The sequence below is a fragment of the Zeus faber genome (assembly GCF_960531495.2).
Source record: "Zeus faber genome assembly, chromosome: 4".
In the NCBI taxonomy this organism is placed as follows: Eukaryota; Metazoa; Chordata; class Actinopteri; order Zeiformes; family Zeidae; genus Zeus; species Zeus faber.
In genome coordinates, this window is record NC_137191.1 from 27938208 (window position 1) to 27963207 (window position 25000).

At 44.1% G+C, this 25000-nt stretch overlaps 1 protein-coding gene across 1 annotated transcript in view; it reads right to left on the reverse strand.

Moving 5' to 3' along the window:
- The window catches only part of LOC307228958 (alpha-1,6-mannosylglycoprotein 6-beta-N-acetylglucosaminyltransferase B-like), a gene marked incomplete at both ends in the record, with an annotated part of 168011 nt that overhangs the window by 89599 nt on the left and 53412 nt on the right, over nucleotides 1-25000 (reverse strand). The window contains 4 exons of the mRNA XM_079998814.1: nucleotides 3787-3951; nucleotides 10615-10794; nucleotides 10893-10969; nucleotides 19073-19182. Coding sequence (XP_079854940.1) covers nucleotides 3787-3951; nucleotides 10615-10794; nucleotides 10893-10969; nucleotides 19073-19182 — 532 coding nt within the window. The remainder of the gene's footprint in view (nucleotides 1-3786; nucleotides 3952-10614; nucleotides 10795-10892; nucleotides 10970-19072; nucleotides 19183-25000) is intronic.

Consider the following 25000-nt stretch of genomic DNA (forward strand, 5'->3'; position numbering starts at 1 on the left):
ATGTTGGGTCAATTTATTCAATAGTGTCCCTTAAACCCTAACCTTTAAGAATCAGCTTTGGCTCTTGCCGACCATACACGATCTGATGCTTTGGCCATCCACATATACCTGGGACTAGGTGTTCCGGAGCCCTGGCCACATTTTTGAAAATGTGTGGTTACGAGGATCGAACCCGCTATCGGATCTCGAGTTCAAAGCCGCTACCATTAAGCCAGGACTCCTAAATGAAAGTACTGCGTTTCCGTGGTATGCCTCTCAGTTCAACCAAGTCCACAAACAAAAATATAATAATTAACAATAGCGTTTTTCTCTTACTATGCATGTTGCTTAGTGGGACTTCTGGCATTCCTTGTCTTGAACAATCCTCTTCAAATGTGGCTTGAATTCCGTTGTTGCCACTCGAAGCAATTCTTTCACATGGGTGTCAGTCAGAACAGATCGATGCTTTGGTTTCACATGTTTTTGGGTAGAAAACACAGACTCGCAGACGTATGTTGACCCAAACATTGACAGTATCTTAAGCGCAGCCCGTTTGACATTGGGGCATTTTTCCATTGGCACACTTTTCCAGAACTCAATGGTCCCTTCCCTTAAAGCAGCTTTCAGTCGGTCCTCCTCCTGCAGCTCGCGAGTCGTGACACACACACACACACACACACACACACACACACACACACACACACACACACACACACACACACACACACCCTCCAGCCTTCACAGTTCTCCATCGGAGATGTCCGATACGCAACGCAATTCGCCGGCCGATCCATCTTATATGTTGACTACTAACCATGTCAGTAGTGTTGAAAATAAACTTCCAAAGCTTTTCGAATCTTATTTGGTGTTTTATTAGTCCTAATGCCGCGTTAGACGCGGCATTAGGACTTCCAGTCGCCTGGAACGCGTCTATACGTTGACTTTGTATGGAGGCGCGCCGCCCCGGCGCTTTTGGTGTAAACGCGGCATTAGGACTAATAAAACAGGCGTTAATGGGACAGGACTCCTGCTGCTGTCCGCTTTGAGTAAATGAGGAAGTGATCCGCGGTGGAAAACGAGTGATACATCATAGCGATTTTATAATCATAATAGGGAATGAATGGCTGCGCTTTTTTTTTTTCTGAGTTTTTGACGCTTGTCATGTGAAAGCCCCTTAAGAGCCGCATGAAACCAGCCAAAGAGCCGCATGAGGCTCGCGAGCCGCGGGCTGGCCAGGCCTGCCATAGGATATGAATGACTTTCATTGGGGTTTGGAGTTTTTGTTTGGCTGTCTTGGAGTTTAGGACTCAGGCACTTCTGGGCACTGTGACTGTGCTTAAAGGGGATAGAAGTTAACTTGAAAGTAGGGCTATGGTGAATCCCTTCTCAATCTCAGAGTATTTCTCAATGAATCACTCGAAAAATCTTTTCCAAATTTTCTGGTACGGTATGGTTCATAGAGCGCTCGCTGATGTTGTTTTCCGTAACTTTTTATTCGGAAAAACAACAATCTTGCTGGCTTTTTTTTTATCCACAAAAGGTTCTACTTCAACAGCAGCAATACGACGGTGAAAGGTCGGACCTGGGATTTCACGTTATTTGCGGGAAACTGCTTTGAAAAATATATGTAATATAAATGTACAAATAAAAAAGAATGCCCAGCTTGCTCGAAAAAAGGATGACTGCTTTTGAAACGTGCTGAGGCTCAAGGTTGGGGGGGGGTACGTTAAGTGATTTGAAAGGGAAGGTTGCCAGAGTGTTACTTATTCCTCATCGGGTCGAGGATCAATCAGCATTAAAAGACTTCTTACAGGGTAGAGGGGAGCTAGTTCAAGGATATTTGGACGGAGGCGATGATCTGAGGACTTCGCGATTCAAAGCTTCGAACCTTCAAAATAGCGATTGAAGCGTTTCAAGACATAAACTCATAATACACACATGCAAAGCTGTGTAATTTGCCTGTAAATTCCTGCTCAAAACAACAAGACAAATTACAACTGATAAATTACTTTTTGAGCTAATTCCGTCAGACAACTCAATGGCGCCACACACCCTTATGGGCCAGCCTATCTAAGCAACCGATCCTCCCTGCCCTACCTGCTTTGCGTACTGCTTTGCTGCACTTCCTCCACCTCCCCTGCATCTACCTGTTGGGCTCTCTTATCCAATAGCGGAATTCACTCATCACTCCTATATTTCTGGCTCATTAAGTGTGCCTACTGTATGTTTGCTATACTGTACACCTCGCCAGGAGTGATGCAGGAGCAGCAGAGCCCAAACGCCAACCTCAAACGATGCAAATGAAAGATAATTTAAAAGTAAATCTAAGAGTTGTCTGTCATAAATATTTATGTATAATACACACTACAGAGATTTGCGAAATTATACATGGGACATAGGCACATAACCACAACGACATCCACACACACACACACACACACACACACACACACACACACACACACAGCCATATACTATACCCCCACCAGTAATTTGTGGTGATAAAACTCCTTTTGACAACCATGGATGACTCTTCAAACTATGAGAACATCTGCTGTGGAGATAGCAGCAGCCGCACTGTAAAGCATATTGAGCCGCACGGCAGGATAACAAATCTCCCCAGAGCAGTCGTAGAAAGGGGGACATCAGTCACAATGACAGAGAGATTTTTCCGTTCTAATTCACATTGGGTGAAGGTTTTGCGAGAGTTAGAGAGAGACTATATACACAGAACAGAGGGAGGCTGGATGTGTCAAACCTTTCCCTTTGAGCCATTTTGCTGGGAATAAATAGCTTGGACCACAATTGTTTTGTCTCCACTCAAGCTCTGCACCCCGGAACTGCCCTCCATCCCCCAACTTGCTACGGTGCCTAAAAAGCTTTGTTCTAAGGCAAATAAGACAATGATGAAGCTGTGTCTTTAAAACCGGTGCAGACTTACTGTACATTTGTTGAACTGGTAACCCGATCTAACTTCAAGATCAGCGACAGACGTCAGTGACACTTTTCACATGGCCGAAAGGCTGAAAAGTTTGACTCTTTTTTGAGACTCGGTTCAGCAAAAATTTTTGTTCAATTTTACCACGCTTCGTTTGTTTGATTCATTTGGTGTAAAGCACGGTGAGGGACGGAGGACTTCCAGTGAATGATGAATGAGAGTCGGAAGAGTCGGTTCAGATCTGAATTGTGAATGGAATACTCGCAAAAATCATTTAATTCTGTCAAAATTATTCATTTTGGTGGCATGCAAAGTTTAAATCAGTCACACTCAATATGAATTATGCCAAAGCTTGTTGGAGACGTTGCTGGAAGGCTTGAGGTTCATGCGTGACTCACCGCTCTCGGCTCTTCTCATTCGCAAATTGAAAGTCTCACTGACAGCCTAGCCTGTGTGTCTGGCTGTAGTTACTCGAACAAAGCAAACCAACAATCATTTTGCAGGAGTGACTCCCGACTCCTGAGTCATTTAAAAGAGCTGTTCGTTGTGAACAAATCTTATGCAAATCTTGTATCACTATCTGGGACAGATATGTAATGCCAGTATTGTTACTTACCAATGCCCACACAAAGTGATGCACATGATGAAGTCCAGTCAATTTGAAAAATATATATAAATAACTTATGCATGTGCTTTCTCTCACATATGTGACACTACACATAGCAGCATATACAGTATCACCTATAGCAAATAAAAAGTATAAAAAATGTACTTGCTATGTTTTGATCAAATAAATGAAAGGAGAGGTTTAAAATGTGTGGCCTGCTAGGCTTGTGTGAGCCTCCTCCATCTACAACCCCACCGCTCACCTTTCTCTGGTCCCTCCATCTCTGCTGCAGCTTGGCATCCAGGCGGTTGGCAGCGGCGGCCCACTGCTGCGCCAGTCGGCGTATGCGACGCCGCATGAAGCTCAGTGACTCCTTCCCTGTCCCGACCTGCTCCAGCAGGACAGACAGGTCGGTGCGGAACGCCGCCTGGACCAGACGGAGCAGACGGGAGGTATGGGGAGCGGGTGGAGGAGAGAGAGAGAGAGAGAGAGAGAGAGAGAGAGAGAGAGAGAGAGAGAGAGAGAGAGAGAGAGGGTGAAGAGGTGAGGAGATGAAGGGTGGGGACCAGGGGAATGACAGCAGGCGGAGGGGGGCAGATTGGTGGATGTGACCGGAGGTGAAGAACACAACAAGGATGGAGGGAAGAAGGGGGGTGGAGAGGTGGAGCGGTGAGAGAGGGCAAACAGAAGGAGAGTTGAGGTGAGGAGGAGGGGAAAGAGACAGGCGGATAGCAGCAATCTCACTTTTAAATTATATTAAGTTTGTGCAAGTAGATTTTTTCCTTTTAAACTTTATGAGAAGGAAAGTACTTCAAGATTATGAAGGTGTCAAAAAGCAGACAACATCTACTGGAATCTCTCCAACAACTGGACTGAACAGGGGATGGTAGCTCAGGAGGTAGAGCTGGTGGTCTAGTGATCCAAAGGTTGCTGGTTAGATCCCAGGCTCCTCCTGCTAGCATGCTGTAGTGTCCTTGAGCAAGACACTTAACCCCTAATTGCTCCTGATGGCTGCGTCCGTCGGTGTTTGAACAATTGTAAGTCGCTTAGGATAAAAGCGTCTGCTAAATGTAAATGTAACACAAAATAAATTGAATGTCTTTTTCATCTACCTAGTGACCTTATCCCTGTGTGTTTTCAGTATGAGTTCATTCAGGGGTAAGTATGTGCCATATGTCAACAATTCCCTTGGCACAGTTTTGTTGATGCTGTCTAGTGTCTCCATGACAGAAACGCACTAAATGTCTAAAAGAGAAAACTCAGCATCCCAGGAGAATTTCTCTCATTTCTACTCTTGTTTTACTGTTTGTGTAGTTCGTGAACGCTGCACGGCAAGTACAGGCATTTTGTGATAAAAAAAAAGGGGTGAACCTGGCACAAATTGCAACAGACAAATTTATTACTGATAAAAGTCTCCTCTATAACATATAAAACTAAATCCAAGCAGTGGATAGTATTTTAAAGCAACATCACTATATTAGTATACTTGTATACAAGGCAGCATAAATTGGCACTAATCAAGATAGATGATGGCACTGATGAACATAAACGTAAACATTTCAACTTTTAAGCAATACTTAAACAGTACTAGTCATCAACAGTGTAAGTTGTCATCACATGCAGCCTAAGATGAATTTGCACACCCCGATCCTTTGCAGTTGCTAAATGCAACATAGCACTCAATGTCATGCTTCTTGCATGTGCACCTCAGGCTGCTGCAGTCTGCCCTGCAGGTGCTTCTGATGACCCGTACGAGTTCCTGTGGAGCTGGTGGTAAGAAAGTTTGGACAGTGACAAGCCCCCTGTGACTCTCTTTCCATCCACATTCTTGTGGCAGGAGTTTATCTACGGTTCACTTCTACTGCTGCACCTGGTAGTACACACAAAGACTGTGGTACTTCGCTGCTGCTGAGGTGGCAACTCTGTGGTTGACCATTAGAAACGTGCTGGGCTAGTCGCCACCTTCTCACAAAAGCACTTGTGTCGTGATTAGTCAAGTCCCTCCCAAGGCTTCCCACTGTTCAGGCACAGCAAAGCATTCTCTTGTGCTGACACAACATCTGCTGTGGAAGCTGACTGTGTGTCAAACACTGTAGCTTGCTCACAAAATCACCACTGATTGTTTATTTCTTGAGGGGAGTTCCTTTCCCAATGCCATGAATGCATTGTACTATAGTGTCAAACACCCGGCTATTGCACTGATGAAGAGGGTGTGAGTGCACATACTGAGACACAGCTGCTGCTTGGTGGCATAGATGTTCCAGACACGTGGCTTCTTCGTCCTCTTCTTCGGCTCAGGTTTGAAGAAGAGGTCATGTGACTGGTGTGGTAAATGAGGAGGACGAGCAGATATGTATCATCCCCAGTGAGCACAGCGTTTGTTGCGTTGGCAGACTCCACTGCTTTTTGCAGTATGAGGAGATCTGCATCACCTGTGGCATGATACGTGACAGTTCTTCTGCTGTAGGTGACAATTGAGCATGTTGATCAACTGCTGCTTGTCTGTGTTGTTTGTTTTTCCCTCCACCTGGTCACCCGCCAACGACCTCTCCATACTTCCTTGTATTATACTCACTGTACAGCTTGCAGATGTGGATCCACATATCAACGGGATGCACTTAACAAGTGATCCACCATCACACAGACACCATCGCACATATTGAACATGACCTGTGACTCCTGGAAGGTCAGGTTGAGGTTTGCCCAGATGGCATTTGCTAGCACTGGCTTCTGTGGCTGTAGCTCATACCTGAACACTGATGTCTGAGGTCTGAGGTCTTGTGAAGCTTTTGCAGTAATTGTGAGTCACTGGAAAGTAGTTCAAGTTCAAGTTCAAGTTCAAGAGATTATTTGTCACATACACACACATACGGTCGTACATATATGCAGTGAAATGTCATGACACCCGTTGAGGACTCACCTGCACTGCTTCACCATCAATCTTCACTGAGGATTTGGTGCTCATAGCAATTGCCTGATCACTCTTCTTGAATGTGTACTCAGAAGTAGTCTGTCCATCTATGCTGGCCAAGATGGTGTTTCCGATGGCCTTTTCCTTTATTAACATTGACAGAAGGGTGCGTATTGACCCCATTTGAGACACTGAATAAACTTGGATCCGAGCAGAATGGGTGTGTTTCTTAATTATCAGAACTATGAGTGTGTCACACATGTCACACTTGTCTTGCATCTGTCATGTCCTTGTTCTGCTCGCTAGTGTTGTGGTTTACCCCTGTCAGCTCTTGCATGGCATTGTTGACTTCAGTGCAAGCTGGCATGGAAGAGCAGCCATGTCAAACATTGCAGCTCTGTCATCCCTCGCCTTTTTTGAAGCCACAATTGGTTTTCCTACTTCAGCACCTGGTCGATGACAAGATCTGTGGACAGGCCAGCCCATAGGCGATCACTTCGTCTGACCACATGGAATCCCTCTCCAAACCTTTGGTAGACATCTGGATGTCTGGATACATCTAAGGGTTAGGAATTTCCTTTTGCACATGCACTGTACTGCATCCAACTCCATGTTTCATGTAAAACACAGTTTGCAGTTGATTGTGGACAGTTCTGAACCCTTGGTGTGGATATCAGACAAGAAGACACGCATGAATTGTTTATTATGGGCGGCAATGGAAAATTGTTGCATCACCGAGTTCAGTATTTTAAATACTTTCCACCACTTGCATTTCTTAGGACTTTTGATATGTTGTAACTGTTAAAATAGTTTATGTCGTATTTGCCTGTATGTAATACTGGGCTAGAAAAACTGAATTTAAGGAGCAACTTTTGGATCTGTTCAGGTCCAGAAAATACCCAACCCGATTCTGAATGCAGCAATTTTTGATGATTAAACAATGGTTAAAGAGTTGCATTGCAGGTTGAGAAGTTCAACTCCACTTGCAGACTAACTCTGTCCTAGATGCAATGGCACAAATACTCTGTGAGGTATGCCCAGCATTCTGACAGCACAGGTTAATTTTTTTTTTTATTTAAATAAATAAAAAGCAAATTTGAGCACAGATCAGCATAAGACAAGTACTGTAAGTACTGAGTACAGACTCATATTAGAGTCTTGTTTTCAATGGATACTTAGCAGAAACAGTAACTTTATGGAAACCTCCATAAAGTTTCAGGCAAACAAATTGTAAATACATAAGTACAAATACACTCCCACGCTAAATCCCAGCCACCTGAACCTAAAAAGAGAAGTAAATAGCTTCAACCAGAATCTTATTTCACATTTTCGTGAAGATTATTGCCACATCAGAGCGACTTACATGGCCTTTACAGAACTGGCCGTGCTCACCCACCGTACACGGCAAAGCTGTTGATAGATAGTGCAAAAACATGGTTTTTATTTTAGACACTATTTATAGCATCCGTGTTTGCTTTGTGTTCACAAACGAAACACTGCAAAGAAAGCTGACCCAGCTGGTGGATGAGGAACGGCCTGGATAAGCACACTTGCAGAGGCACTTCTGTAATTTAAAAAAATCGAGACGTCTGACTAACCATACCTGTGACCTATTTAGAAGGTTTACCACATTAAATATGTTCTCCTGCTGTACGTGTGTGTGTGTGTGTGTATGTGTGTGTGTGTGTGTGTGTGTGTGTGTGTGTGTGTGTGTGTGTGTGTGTGTGTGTGTGTGTGTGTGTGTGTGTGTGTGTGTGCGTTTGCATGTGCGTGTGCATGTCTGTGTGTGTGTTTGCTCGATGAATCGATGCAAAAAACAATAGGCAGTGAGTCTTATTTGAAATTAGCTAAAAAGAAACCTCTATAGCACAGTGTGGCTGCGGTGCTTGTTAGTGAGGTTGTGTGTGTGTGTGTGTGTTTACTTGGCTGCGTAAAAGATTCTGATGGTGTGTTGAAGCTCTGTGACCTTGGGGTCCATGGAAAACAGAAATGAAAGTTTATTAAGGCCGTAATGAGGACGATCAGCCGTGTATTAATTAGCGGGAAGTCGGCGGCGACGGAAGCTAACTGTGCTGTTATCAATGCTCATACTCCCGCTCCTTGGCTCTTTTGACGGTACAGTATTTACTCTCCCTTTGGAAAATTTTATTAGATCATACTACACATACAGGTAGTCCCCTTTTTGTACATTTAGCCCTCATTAGAATAAACTTGAAAATATGTACTCACCATTTTAGATGATCTAAAATTATCAATCAGATTTTAATTTAGATTACACTGCACATGGTATAGTCTCATTTTAGATTAGACCAGGTGTTTGCAAACTGTGGCTTGCGGCCCCCTGGGCGGTCCTCGAATGAATTGCAGGAGGTCTGCAGCAAAATTATATTTATATATATATATATATATATATATATATATATATATGTGATAATAATTATATGATATTATTATTATTATTATTATTATTATATGGGATATATGCAGTGGAGTAGACATATATTCTATCAAAATGAAATAAAACATAAGTAATTAAAATTTTGCGTACCAATTAAATAAATGTAAAAATAACTTTATTTAGATAGGTAGGTTGGTAGTTAGGTAGTTAAACAGAGAACTGATATACTCAACTCCACTATGATGGTGGCAGCAAAGCTGAGTGATCAGTTGTTTTTTTGTGCCAACTAAATAACAACTAAAAGAAAGCTATTATGTTAAGTGTTGAGAGCATACTCTACATACACACACATACATAAACATATAGTATATTGACACAAATATGACACATATATATACAATGTGTATGGAACAGTGGGAAGTCTGCACTGACACGGCGTATGAGGGGAAATGTGAAGACACACTAACACGTGCTAATTTGTTTTAATTGGCTCAGTAGGGAGGTGACTGATGAGCAAACGTTTTGTTGATTGCTCTGCTATATGTTTTACTTCTGTTTTGTTTCGTTCTCTGTTGATTTTAATGAAATGTATTTAATTGAATCAAATTATTTTAACCCGAGATGAAGCCTCTAATACAAAAGCCAAAAAGGACTAGATAATTTCAGATTAACTGATTTAATAAATGGAGATAATGGCCACCAGCCAATGATGGTGTTAGATTTACTGTATCTATGTGTGAAAACAAAGTGTAATAAGGAAAATAAAATCAAGAGTGGCAATGTCCCATTAGGGCACAGACCGACCCTGGCTCGCGTATTTGCCATGTGAATAGATCTGTCTGTCCCCTTAACAAGCTGCTGGATGCAATTTAAATATTACTTCATTTGTTCTACTGCTATAAAATTATAACATTTTAAAATGATGTTGTTTTAAAAACAAACTATTACACACAATTTAAAAGGCACTGCACAAAATAACATAAACGTCGATTTCAAGTGTTTATCATTCTTCCTCTTTTTTTTTTAAGGTAAACTGTGCAGCAATTTCCTTCTTGTTTTAGTGTGTCTTTGGCGCAAATTAAATTCCAAAGAACAGACGAAATACGCCGAGAGCGCCTTGCTTTTTATCTTCTCCTTGATTTGTGGCCAGCATGGGAGCGCCGAGCCCTGCAGGGTCATGCTTGTTTTACAACAAGCCCTGTCTGATTCGTTTTCAGCCTCGCTGTACTCGAATTTCTCAACCGAGGCAACTCTCCATTAATGTTTCCCTTTTAAATCACGGCGTACACAGTCACGCCCACTTTGGTTTCATCTTTAGCTAGTCAGCTCAGCAACGCCCTGAACTGCCAAATGACTTTGCGTTGGCCTCAAAATAGGTGGTGGAGGCAGATGAGCCAGTCAGGGGTACTTTGGTTTTATTAACTTAGGACACCTGTTCAGTCCGTTAGGAGACTAAAGATTGTTGTTTTCTACGTTAGGAGCAGAGCAAAACCCTTCACAGGGACCCATCAAAAACTTGTGGTGCTTCAATGGGATCTCTGCACACCACGTTACACTCAATTGAGCACATCACAGTTGTGTATGTTTGCTTGTGTGTATCACAGAGTGTAGCATTTTCTTTTTTTGTATTTATAGCGAGAAGTTTGTCAGAGATTTTCAGGAGCCAGTGTTCACTGACCATGACCCCACCTGCACCCGTCATGGTCACCACTTTGTCTGCATTCTGGTGTTTCCGAGTCAGTGGGTTGTACAGTTCTCGTCGGATAGTCCCGCCCTCTCACCTGTCTCTTGGCAGCCTTGGCCTGGTGCGTGTGCTGGGTGGGGGGGCTGCTGTGGTTCCTCCAGGCCAGCGGGGGGCAGAACCACTCCACCTCGCTCAGGTAGATCAGGAAGGAGCAGTCCGAGCCGTCCACGCCGTAGAAGGCGTAGCAGGGGTCCGACGTCCAGCGTGCACGCATCCACTGGAGGTTCAGTGCAACATACATAGATGGATGCAGAAAAGGGGTTTTCAGTTGAGCTTTAAGGCATTTTCTAGAGTCATATTTAGCGATGAACTCACGTCCACTTTCCCAGGGCAGTCTGGGAAGCGGGGGTCTCTGGGCACATCACACTGTCCTGACGTCCCGTCCCTCAACACTGGAAAACAGTAAAAAACGAGGTTCGTTCCGGTAGTTTCACAGAGGTTTGGATATTCCAATAATCCATACTCCGCCTGTAAATCTGAATGACGTGTACTCATGAATGAATGAATAAATTGATGAATGAATAAATGAACAATAAAATAATTTGGCAAGGCTTACGAGGATTCGGTTTTAAGGTCTGGAGTTTCGACAGCTTTTCACACCCAGGGGCAAAACCTGAAATGTGTTCTCACCCGAAAAGCAAATCTTATTAAAAACATATTACTACAGTACACTTCATTGCACCTGATTGTTCCGAAGAAATCTGGCTCCGAATTAGAAATTGAGAGACAGTTTGCTACGATTTAATTACGCAATGCAAGCCAATTATTACATATATTTATAAGGATATCTTTACCAATCTATCAGTTCATTACACTATACCTTAATCTTAATTACAATCCAGCAGCAAACAATGGGAGCAGTACGATATGTGCATATTTATTTTATTTTGAATACAATACATTTATGGTTGTTTGCTGTAAAACTTTACAAGCAAATTAGCTAAATTGATTCTTTATTATGTACATTTTGTGTTCTGAATTACAATTTTTAATTGAGATGTTTCTGTATTGTGTATACTTCGATGCAACTTTATACTTCTTGTTTAGAGAAACCAAGGTGCAAATTCACAAAGAATGGATTGCAGCCGTTGCTAGTTACCTATGAATTGCACATAAATAGCGCCCGCTATCTATGCCGTCTTTATCTCTGATTCACTAAACATATTGCGCTAATGTAGTGTAGCGAGTCTGGGCTTTTTCAAGCAAGCACGAGGCAGGAGATTTGTCTTCATAATCAAGCACAACCTTTATTCATGTGCTCAGTTTTTTTGTACCACCACACTGTTATCACGGCAGGCAGGTCACTAATGGCACACACACTCTCTTTCCTGGTGCAACAATCATAACATAATTACAACACATACTGTAAAAGTAACACAATCTGGCTAACTAACACTAACAACAGCATAACAATTAACATTATTGTAACTAAGAACACATAAAACAATCCGTTTCACCGACAACCCCAAAACACACAATAACAAAGCATGCTGGGAAATCTCCGCCCCACCTCTATTCCCCAACACGCTACATTGCCCCCACCTGGCTGGTTAGCTGTCCCCAGCAACCCATGTGTCCACCACAAAGTCTCTGAGGTGTTGGGGAAATTGACGCTTCTGCCAGGCTCGCCCAGGAGGCCCCTCAGCTGCTTCCTGTGGCGAGGCACAGACTGGAGGCTGCCCCTCTGCCCCTGACTCACCCTCAGACTGAGCCAAGGGTCGGTAGGGGGCAAGCCTATCGAGATGAAGAACCACCACCCGGTTCCTTTTGATCAGCCGCACCCTGTACACCACATCAGACAGTGTCTCAAGGATCGTAGAGGGTCCCACTCAGTGGCTCATCAGCTTCGGGGAGAGGCCTTTCTTCCTCTCTGGGCTGTAGACCCACACCTGCGCCCCAGTCCATGCCCGGCTCCCCAGCTACCTCTGGTTCCCCCCACCTGGTCCTGCTGCAGAGGGGTGTGGGAACGTCGAGCTGGCCCTTTCTGAGCGGTGCAGGTGTCACACCGATGGACATGGAGCTCCACGTCTTGACTACACCCTGGCCAGTAGAAGTGGGACGTAGGCGATGAAGCGTCTTGGTGACCCCGAAGTGACCAACCGCCACAGAGCCATGGACGAGCTGGAGTACTCTGGAACGTAGCTGACAGGGCACCAGAAGCTGGAAGATGTCGCTATGGCCACCAGGAGTCTGCCAGTGGCAGTGCAGGAACCCAGTCACGGCTGATGAGGTTTGCCCACTGCGAGTAGAGGGCCTTGGTCTCCGTGTCCAGTGCTGAGACCACTGGCAAGTCTGGTCGGTGGCCTGGCCTCACCCACTCTTGAACCCGGGAGAGGACAGGGTCTTGGCTCGGCTCGTGTTGGAGTTGGTCTGGGGCAATGTCCCCAACGCTGTGGTTGTCGCTCGTGCTTGGGGGCTCTTGGGAACCATCGTCGTCCGCTCGACGGTCCCGTAGAGCCGCCGCTTCAACGTCGCTGCGTCCTGTCCCTCGACGCATCGACAGTGCCGGCACTCTGCCTCCTGACAGGGCTGTCCCGACAGCGCAGCGGCGTTGGCATGGAGACGGCCAGCCCGTTGGCGAATCTCAAAGTTGTAGTCCTGTAGTGTCAGGACTCTCCCCACTGTCTGCTTGGCGCACTCGATGCTTCGTGCTGGGGGAATTATCACTCATCACTAGCACGTGTTCAACCAGTTCAGCTTCTGCTAGAGCCTCGACCAATGATCTCGGGGTGTGCAGGCGGATGCGTTCTCTGAGCTGCTCTGGTCGGAGCCCCCAAATGAAAGCTTGAAGCGGGAGCTCTTTCTGCGCCGTCAAACGTTGGATAACCATGTCGCACATACAGCTGGAGGTCCCCGATGTAGGCGCCCAGGCTCTCTCCCTCCTTCCTTTGACGGTTGACCAGTTTGTTCCGTGCGTCGTTGGTGTAGATGTGGCGACCAAACCGATGCGGTAGCGCTCTCTCCACGGTCCGCCAGTCCAGTTGTTCTTGTGGCTGGAGGTCGTTGAGGATCTGCAGGGCATTTCCTTCTAGAGCGAGGGCGACTTGCACAGCGAGTGCAAGTGCGGAGCTGTGGCCGGAGATCTGTCACCGGCAGGCGAAGGATCGCTGGCACCATCTTGCAAGCTTCCCGGCGTCTCCTCTTCTGCCGAGCAACCTGGATGTTTCACAGGCGTATGGGTGAGTTCTTCAATCTCTTCTCTCAAATTGCCATCTTGCATCCCACTTCTGACACCAATGTAGCAAGCTAGGGCTTTTTCAAACAAGCGACAGGAGATTTGTTTTTGCACGCACGCACGCACGCACGCCCCTTTATTCATCACAGTGCTCAGCCTTCTGTACCACCACACGTTATCACGGCAGGCAGGTCACTAACGGCACACACACTCCGGGTGCAACAATCATAACATAATCACAACACATAAAAGTGACACAATCTGGCTCACTAACACTAACAGCAGCATAACAATTAACATTACTGTAACTAAGAACACATAAAACAATCCCTTTCGCCGACAACCCCAAAACAAGCAATAACAAAGCACGCTGGGAAATCTCCGCCCCACCTCTATTCCCCAACACACTACAATTTGAGACTGCATACATGCCGATAAAGTTTTGCTGCCGAGTGCAATTTTTCCGCAATTATCGCAGTTATCCATGTGGCAATGGAAATAATCTGTGCATCCATATGTCACCAGGGGGGTATCAATGGCTCCACAGAGCCTGACACAGGACACACTTATTTAACTTTGTTCCAATAGGAATAGGAGTAAAATAAATACATCTAACGCATACATGCGTGAGGGAGAGTCTCCATTACGCATTTACACCACTGCTCTACACTTGCCTGTTTTATGAATTATCAATCTGAGACAAATAAAAAACTTAAAATAATTGTCGGACAGTAGTTATTTTGATTTTAAGTTTTTAATGAAAACGTAAAATTGCAAGGCAATCCTTGGGGGTGCTTTGGCCGTGCTATGCAGAACCTGACGGGGCTACAGTATAGTACCGGCAGTATTCCACTCCTCTGTTTGGCCAGGGCCAATTTTGGTAGATAGTGTTTGCAGACGACGACAGCCTTTTTGATGACGTCTGCAAACAACCTGATTGTTGCTCTCACTGCCTTTAGTTTTGTCGTTTTTGTGATAGTCTCCTCTATGATAACTGGTCATAAAGTGTCTGGTCCAGCAAGGTTGAGGTGGTATGGGGGACGGGGAACATTATTTTGGACTTGACAGACACGCTGCGGCAATTACCCCCATGCCATCGATAAAGACTTGTGCCGTTTTCCCCATGGAGCCCCGGTTGTACCCACACTCCATCCGACAAGTGTGCTCCAAAGATCAACGTTTCTGTGTCTCTCGGTCGGCACCCTCTGCCCCCCCCCGTCACCACCATGCATCCCCGGGTGTAGCGCTAGAAAATGCATTTGCTCACCGAGGCTGCACTCACCACATTAATTGCTCCATTGACTTAGTGAAACGCCTCGCCGTGGCTGATGCGAGAGAGAGAGATGAGAGGGATAGAAAAGTGGAGGTCCTCTGGGTGGGTGGGAGAGTAAACTAGGGATGGAATCCAATGTTTCTGTCTGCTTTTTTTTGCACAAATCTCTCCCTCTCTCTCTCTCTCTCTGCCAGGCCATTGGGGTGCAATGTGCTCCTTATCTGCTCCGCATAGCATCCCCCGCCCCCCCTTCTCCAGATTAGTGTCAGTAGACTCATAGACTTTCCTCCACACCAGTTTTCACACAAGTTTTCACCAGCAGTTCTCTGGCTTATGGCTTAAAACATGTGCCAGTATGCACACACACACACACACACACACACACACACACACACACACACACACACTCTCACACACACACACACACACACACACACACACACACACACACACACACACACAAAGATCAATTCAACAGAAAAAGATGCTCACAAAATTGATTACATTAATAACCACCACAGTCACAGTTAGACACGGTCCACTAACTTGATAAAACATTCCAGCCCCACGAGACAAAAACAAAAAAATATATTACTCAGGGCTGAAGCGGAATGTAAATTTCTCATAACATATATTCTCTCTCACTCCCTCTTTCTGTCTTATTCCGTTCCATCTCTTGCATGCGTGGCCACGAGATAAATAACACGCCATGGAGCCGGGCAATAATAGAGTCGGCCAGATGGGGACTCGATTTATCTCTGATTACAGGAAACGGCAGCATTTTCACTTTGGCGTCATGTTCATTTATTGCGGCGTTCGGGGCGTGGGATTCACTCTCTGTAGTTGATGGAATAGCTGGGAGAAGAGAGGGAATATTTACTCACAATGTGTGTCTCGTTATTGTACATGTGAATCGCTTCGGTGTATGCAAAGGAACTTTGCAGTTGCAGGAGTCAGAGGAGGTTCAACAGAAGCAAAATTAAATAAATGAAGGTGAGATTAAAAATACAAATAAAATAATAGAGTAAAAGAGTCTTTTGCAGGAACAGGATTAGCTTGGTGTCTTGAATCATTTGAGCCTTTGAGATAGAAAGATGAAGAATAAAAATACACAAAATCAAGCCTAAAATTTAACAAAGGAAAAAAGGACACAGTTGTTGCAGCCACATTTTATTGTTTTTGTTAAAAACCTCTCTCTCCTATTGCGTACACTGCAGAAACAAGAAGAGACAACCTGGAGAAAGTGCAGATTCTAAAGATGTGAAACGATACATGATAAATGCGTGTATATAAATGATAAATCAGAATTATAGCTGAGTTTAGTGCCGGACAAAAATGGTTCCATGCAAAGCATAGGTTTTTCAGGTGTTACAAAGGGAGAAGTGAGATGGCGAAAAGTACAAAAAAAAGACCCGAGACTCCAGTGGGCTCTTACCGCTGTTGACCCACCTCAAAAGTCCTCTCAGATCTTTCAAAGCTTCCCCTGAAAGGGTGCCAGTTATTCACAACAAACACACTCTAGTCCCGCATGCGTCAGAGGTGGCAGAACTGTGGTTGAGTGCACGATGCATGACCCCTTTATCCGTCAGGCGGTCTTTTATAATTTGCATCCATCGCAGGAAAAATTGACGCTGTTTGCATTCTCTTTCAGCAATGCCTTGCTTTTTTTTTTTTCTCTCACTCGCTTGCTCGCACGCTAACACAACCCCGTCTCCCATTTTTTCGTGCTCTGTCCCATGGCATGATTGTCCGCCTTTTTTCTTGCTACACAGAACAAAATCTGAAGGGGACCTATTATGCAAAACTCACTTTTTCAGTGCTTGTGCACATACATTTGGGTCTCTGATGGGCCTACTAACACGCAAACTGTGAATTAAGACAACCCAGTCAGTTTTTTTGTGCACTGTCTGTTTCAGAAAAATCACTTGCATTGAAGCTAAGAGCTAATTATGGAAAGTGCTCCGTTGTTGGCTGCAGAGATCAGCACAAATCTTAAAAAAAATAAAGCAAAATTAATACCAACTGTCCGTGACAAAATTGCAGACGATGGAAATATGGAAGTATTTAAAAATAAATTCTGCTGTGTGTTTCTTTCTGTGTGTGTCCACGTTAGGTTGACTGTACAGTAGGCTGCGGCGCGCAATCCGCTCTGTGTTTCTCCAAACAGAACCGTAGATGTATTTATTTTATTTAATTTTCGGGTGTTTCCGTAATTGAATGAAAAAAAGTCCCATGCCCCGCCATATCCTAAGTGCTCCAAGCTTATATAAGGCCTTGTAGATCTAATATGAGTGAAGATTCAGCAACTGGACTGCTTATTTCTCTCCTCAAATTAGTTCAGAAACAGATTTTTGTGGACTGATAAGGTGAAATCAATGAAAGTTAGGGTGTAACTACAACAAAAAAGCCATGCTCAAACCCCATTGGCTCACAGACCTAGGAGCCTCGGGAGGGTGGCTCTTGTATCTAAGAATGAAATTCATACTGAGGGTATGACCCCATGGTATGTCCCTATTCTCGCCCAACCTTGAATTTAATAGACCATTTAATAGAGGAAAAACGGAACCAATATCCCGTTTTTATTTCATGCTAGTCAGAACAAAATTTAAACCCATGCATTTTAGATTTCAGAAATTTCCCCCAGGTCCCTGCGGTGGCGTACTTTTGTCAGGTTAGGGACATATCTGCGCACCCTCCTTCCATATGCTCCCCCCTGCTTCTAAAGACGGAGAAAATCTCCCCATTTAAATGAATTTGTTTAAATTTCATTCTGTGAAGCACGAAAAAAGTCGGACAACCGGGACACGATTCAGTTGATTCATTTTTCCTGACTATGAGCACAAAAACGCATGAGACCGGCTTTTATGATGCTTTTAGATCGCGGTCAAACTAAACTACCTCACTAGAGCACTAGGGATTGATATAGCACTATTCCATCTCCCCCCAATCAGCTTCACAGCCGATCTGGGAATTCAAATTGGACAACTACGTTGCAACTTTAGGTCACAAAATGCAGATTTTTTTAGACTCCGCATTTGTGTCTTGAGGCATCTACTTTTTTGTCAAGGGAAAACTGGCGATTGCTATGCTTTCAGCGTCATGGAATCATCTATATTGAACCAACCTTGACCTTGCATGTGGCCTGGTCGTAAGTACTAAAACAGAGAGGCCGGCGAGGGGACATCGTAAAAGGCCGACGTTATGAGGAGGATGGCTGGAATGATAATGACGATACTGATGATGATTATGGTGCAATGAAGAGGATAATATTAGTGATGATGAAAATTAGCAGATTCAATGACAATGCTTTTCACGATGCTGTTACTACTAGCAGTGCTGCTAGCAGTATTCTCAACCTATTTCATCTCAAGGACCGTCAATTTATATACACATTAGGCCAGAGACCACATTTAAAAAAAAAAACTGCCTCTGGGACCCCTTGATCTGACAAAATTTTATGTTGGGATACAACTTGGTCCACACCTTCATGCCTGTAATAGTTAGGGAGATAACACTGAAACTAGGATCAAAGGTCTGCTTTTCTTCCTGCTTTGCTGCCTAATTGTGTGCTGCATTGCTGTGCTCCCCTGCATCCAGCTGTTCTATTCTTCTGTCCAATGGGGGGGATTCGAGCTCATCACTCCTATATTTCTAGCTCACTAATAAAGCCGATGTTTACTGTACACCTCACCGGGAGTGATGAGCAGTAGAGGTCCCTTCTCAAGGTTTCTTTTCGTTTTACCCCAAAGGGTTTTCTGGGAGTTTTTCCTTGCCCCGCTGAGGGTTCACACCAGGGGATGCCGTTGATTTCAATGTGGAATGTGGGTTTTTGAAGCCCTTTGAGACTGTATTGTGGTTGAGGACTGTATAAATAAACTTGACTTGACTTGACATTAGAGCCCAGACACCCAAACTCAAACAATGCAAAATAAATAAAGATCATTTTAAAGAAGATCAATTTGTATGAAAGTCAACATGCTTATTGTGCATGATGATCATGCATAATCATGCATAATGATGATGACAATGATGAAGAGCGAAGACTACCTCGTCCTTGTGCCATGCTGTTCTGAAGTATCTGTTCCACTCGGACAGCCATGTTGGAGACATTCTGGGCAATAGCCTGGATCCTCTCCACCAGGCCTGCAGGCTGGAACCTGGCCACACACACACACACACACACACACACACACACACACACACACACACATACACACACACGCACGGATACCCAACAAACGCAAAAGCACATACAGAGACAGATACACACATGTACACATACACAAATGCAAACACACACACACACACACACACATATAACGGCAAACAGACATGTAAGGGGACACATACACGCACACACGCAAAAACAGACACACACATTCATCAGAGATTCATACACATACACACACACACACACACGCACATAACCATGTAGACACACACAAATACACACACACACACACACACGCACGCACACACGCACGCACACACACACACACACACACACACACACACACATACAAAGAGAACAACAGGGAGGCATGGTGAGGAGTAGCTGCATACGGCTCTTTGATCACACAACATGAACCCGACATTAAAAGAAGAGAGCAAAAGCTCTTCACCACCTCTCCACCTCATCTCTACCTCCCCTCCGTGTGACACCACTCAGGCTTCAAAAAAACAGAAAAACAGAAAGACACCAAAGCAGAAGAGATGATATGTTAGATCTATGTGCAGTGTCCAGAACTCACTGAAATGCTGGATAAGTTAGTATCCCACCCCCTCTGATATATTTCTCTCCATTTTGGACCTCCGTTGTTCCACTGCCTCTCATATCAGGCTAAGAGACCCATACACACACACACACACACACACACACACACACACACACACACACACACACACACACACACACCTTTCCCACATCCCAACGTGTCAGTGAATGTACGAGAGTTACATGGGAGAGATGCTAATTCATGGACACTTGGATGGAGCGTGAAATAGAAAATGGCCCCAACTATTAATACTACTTCCTCTGCAGCAAGAGACTTCCTGTATAGAAGCAAGATGTCCACACCGATGAGTGTGTGTGTGTGTGTGTGTGTGTGTGTGTGTGTGTGTGTGTGTGTGTGTGTGTGTGTGTGTGTGTGTGTGTGTGTGTGTGTGTGTGTGTGTGTGTGTGTGTGTGTGTGTGTGTGTGTGTGTGTGTCTGTGTGGATCTGTGCAATTCAGGGAGATATTCTCAAATAGTGAATACAGAATACCTTTCTTCAAAAGGCAATTTCTTTGATGTTTTGTGGGTAAAGTGGAGCTGGTTTGCCTTGGTTTTTGGACAGTTTAAGCCAAATGGGTACCCATATCAGGCCTACAGTGTGTCATATCGATTTTAATTCCAAATAAAATAAAGTCCTCAGTTCTCGCCCGTCCGGCACTCTCTGAGCGTTCAAATGCGTGTGGTGGGGTTTTGTTGGTGCGTGTGCCGTTTGCGTTGATGTGCATACACCCTTTTGCACAACAAACGAGCCCAATCATCCATATGTGTACACCAAGAAACCTATTACGCCTATTGTGCCCATGAAGACAACAGATTGCACTCGGTGTGTGTCCGCGGGAATCCCTCACTGACCCGAATACTGTACATGCATAATATGGCGTCTACAGGGATGAGAACGATTGAGGACGATGTGCGGATCACGTGGCGAAATCGACACAGCAATGGAAGACATCAAAGCCAGAGGCATGGCTGTTAAAATAACCGCCATGTAACTGTACCTTGGAAACATTAGTCTGATTGTGTGCGTTCTAATTTCATCGCAAACAAATAAACAATGTATTCCTTTTTCTCTTAGCGTTGCATTTTGCGAGCCTGGAAATGTGTTTATTAAGTCGGTGAATTATTTATTTCCAATGAAATATGGCAGGGTATATGAGAGTCTACAAAATGTGTCATAAATATGAAATGATACAGAATTGTCTCATAATGTGTTGACTGCATCACTGCGTGCATGAGGCTCCTCCGTGACGTGCTGTATGTACAGGAAGGCTATAAACTCATTTTAGTGCATTTTTTCATCAATGCGTCTTCATCACATCAGTTTCAAGAGGTTACGGCAGAAGTAATTGCAACATCACTCCTTTATGCACCAGCAGAACTTAGACACAGTGGTAAGTGAGAGTTATTATCATTGGTCAATGGAAGTCATTACGTTTGCCTCTCTTGAAATGGGATTCTACATTAGATTAGGTGATAAAATTATATTAAAACAATATCATTACATCGCACTCCTCTCACGGGGATCGCAGCTCTACATTATTACAACCGCCCCGGAGCTGCAGGACCTTCCAAGCTGAGAAGGGTTGGACCCTCCAGACGGAACTCTTGGGTGTTGGGTAGGACATAAACACTAATAATCACCAGTCCCCACTCTCCTGATCGCCATTGGTTCTTTGACACAGATTGGACTTGTGCACCTGGTTCATATTTCAAGCAGCTGCTAAAACAGTGCCAAGCAAATAGGCACAAATTACCCATCTTTTATCCAAGCTGACACGCCAACTCATGGTGAATTAAAATCGTATTTTACACGGTTACTATGTCCACTTTCCATTGCTCTATTGGTGAAGCTACTGTAACAAGTAGGCTAATTTTGGTTAGCATTGGCTTTGTTTACCATTGCAAAACCGTTGGCATCAATGGTTTTGCTTTTACGTGACATTCAATGACTGACAATTTTCTGTTTGGAGAACACGTAAGGAGGAAGCAGGAAGTGAAAATTGCCGGTGCTGGCCTTTATATATATATAAAGGAACAGTGAGGAAAATATCCATGAAAAATGGCCACCAAGCTACCATCTCTTGGGAAACAAAACCTCAACCACGGTTTGTTTTTGTACATATAATTATATACGTTTATAGCCTTGCCGTTCCAAGAGACCAGTGTTGGGTAACGTTACTTTTAAAAGTTACTTGTTACATTACAAGATTACTGTCATTAAAAAGCAACTAACATTACAGCGTTACCTCCTCAGAAAATAAACTTGTTCGATTACTTTTGCGTGACCAAAAATGAAAACCCCTCTGTCATTCCTTGCTTATGTTAGTGAGGTTATATTTCCTAGAGGGCGGGTAGCCGACTGTACGTCTACCTTTGAATGTATTGACTGTACTATCATTGTATCGCCTAGTCTACAGCCTATAATATGTAACCCTGCAGTCCAATTACAGGAATGACAGACGCAATATCCCCATTACAGCTCTTTAGTAATGATTATGTGTGATATAAGCAAACATAAAGAGGGTGCAAGGACTCAGTGCATAAAGCCAAACCAGTTCATACATGTCGGGATTTTTTTGCAATTCAACGGCAATGAAAAAAGTTCAATTAATTCGTAATACATGAAAGTAAATAGAAACGGAGGGTACCCTACAGGCATCACCCAGGCATAATTTCACTGTGATGTTTTCTCCCCTTTCACCCACGAATACTTCCGCAACATAAAGGCTGTCTTCTCTGCCATCTCGCTAGCTGGGCTACACATGCGTGCAGACGTGTCAGGCAAGAGGCAACGGAAAGCCAATCAATTTGGACAATCTGAAGCTGACTATGGGTTACTGCATACTGTGCTGTATTACTGTTCTGTTCGGTGTTACTGTATTGCTGTGTTGTACTGTTGTATACTGTACTGTATATCTCCATACTCACTTTATTCACATGCATTTTACTGCACATATCTGTATATGCAAATGATATGAATATGAATATGATCCTTTATAACCTTGTGTAAAGTTAACCAACTATGAATGACAATAAGTTTTGAAGGGAATTTACCATTAATTTAATTATGCAGTACTAAAATTGTGATATATAATAACGTACAAGATGTAATTTAGTTTCATATATTTCATTGGAGCTTTTGAACATCACCTTTGTACATCACCATAGCAACATATCTCCCCCTATACCCTCGCTCCCCCGTGCAGTTCAGAAGGTGCCGTTATGCCGTCTCTCGTCAACCGTTTTCCAAGTGAATCCAACGTTAGACCGAGAGAAAATGAGGTAGAGCGAGAGAGAAGGAAAACACAGTGAAACTCAAAAATATGAAAGCACGGAGAAAACACATTGAGGGATAAAAGCAAGCCGCCAACACACACACACACACACACACACACACACACACACACACACACACGCACACACACACACACACACACACACACACATACACACACAAAGAAACGGGAACACCTACTGCGTAACAAACTTACAGTACACAGAACGCTCCGCGAAAGAACTTTCTGGTTGAAAGGATTCCACGCGGAGGTCCTCGGTGTGGAGGCCAACAAAACTGCCTGAGTGGAACGTTAAATGACGATTATGATCAAAGGCCAGCAGCGGCATGCATATTTGATGCCCGTCTGCAGCTAACAACTTCAAGAACAAGGCTTTCCCCCCTTCTGATTGATGAAGACAGATGGCTTCCTTCTACAAACCGGGCAAACATGACAGGAACACGAGACGGCAAAGACAACGCAAAACGAGCGACGGGAGCGGGAAAGGGAAGGGAAACAAGAGGAGGGAATTCCGGGGAGAACCAGGAAGTGGAACAAGGCGGTGCCCGGCGGCACTGAGGGGAGAAGATGGAGAGATGAGCGGAAGGAGTTCAATGGGGAAACTTTCTGCCCTTTCTTTCTTTCTTGCTCTCTTTCTCTCACTCTGCTCTCTCTGTCCGTGTCTCTCTTTCTAATGAGTCGATCTCCCTAAAGGAAAGGGACAGTTCTGGCCACAGCCCATCAGCCAGCGCTGTCAGCAGCAGGCCAGAGATGGGATGATGTCACTGGGTTTGTGTGTGCACATGCATATGTGTGTGTGTGTTTGTGTGCGTGCGTGCGTGCGCGCACTACACAAGGGAAAAGACAACACGCCGGTCTTCACACTCTTCATCACAGAGTTCATCCGAGTCCACCAGCACTGTCTCATTTAGTGCATAAGCCGCACAGTTTCATGGCTCCGCTTAAGTGTTATTATAACACTTATTCTTCCGACTGAACGTCAACTCCTATTCACTGTAAGTACAACTCAGGATTCATTTCAAGTTTCACGGCCTGATAGATCCAGTTGGATCGGCGAGGCTAGGCTAGTTGCTTCCTGCTCTGCATTGGGCTGACACATTTAGTACGCAGCCCGTCAACATCTCAGTTCTGGACATGCAGGGATAAACTCGGTATTGTGGTACTGACCTACCCGCCTGAAGACAAGCAAAAAATGAATTTCATATTCATTCGAATTTCATATGGTGTTTTGATGTCCCAAAACAATGGATTTGCTTATTATGTGATCAGAAATGAACATGTCAAACTATGTTGGGAAAAAATACCTCAACCCAACCTAAAGTGAGATAGGATGTTTAGTATATGAATACAGGAACATGTTTGCTGTCAATAGCAGATTTTGTACCCTCTGAAAATGTTTTGCCTGTTTTCATTGCTCTTGACCTCCCCACTGCGCTGTCTTCTATCAGTATTTAAAAGCCTCAACACATACACATACACAACCACATAAACTCATTTTCACTTTCGGAAGTAGCAGCCATTCACTCTTACAGGTATTGTTTGAGTGTATCATCATCATTTCTGGTTCACATATTGAGCATTTTTACTGATTCAGTGGCAGATTGAGCCACCAATAGAGCCCAAATGATTGTGCTTATGACATTGAATCTATACGGAAGAGACAAGACAGACACAGGGACTTCTTGCCAGTGAGCATGAATGAGACTTTGGAGGAGGGGGGTATATACCAAGATAATAACCCACCTGTAATACAGTTTTAATTGCAATGAGGCTGAGATGGTATTAAAATCAACCCGGATGTTCAATACTTTTCCCGAGCTGAAGAACATGGTGTTGCACTCAGCTGAAACATTGAAACGTATCTTTTTTTTAATATATATCTTTGTTTAAGGAATTTTGCATCAT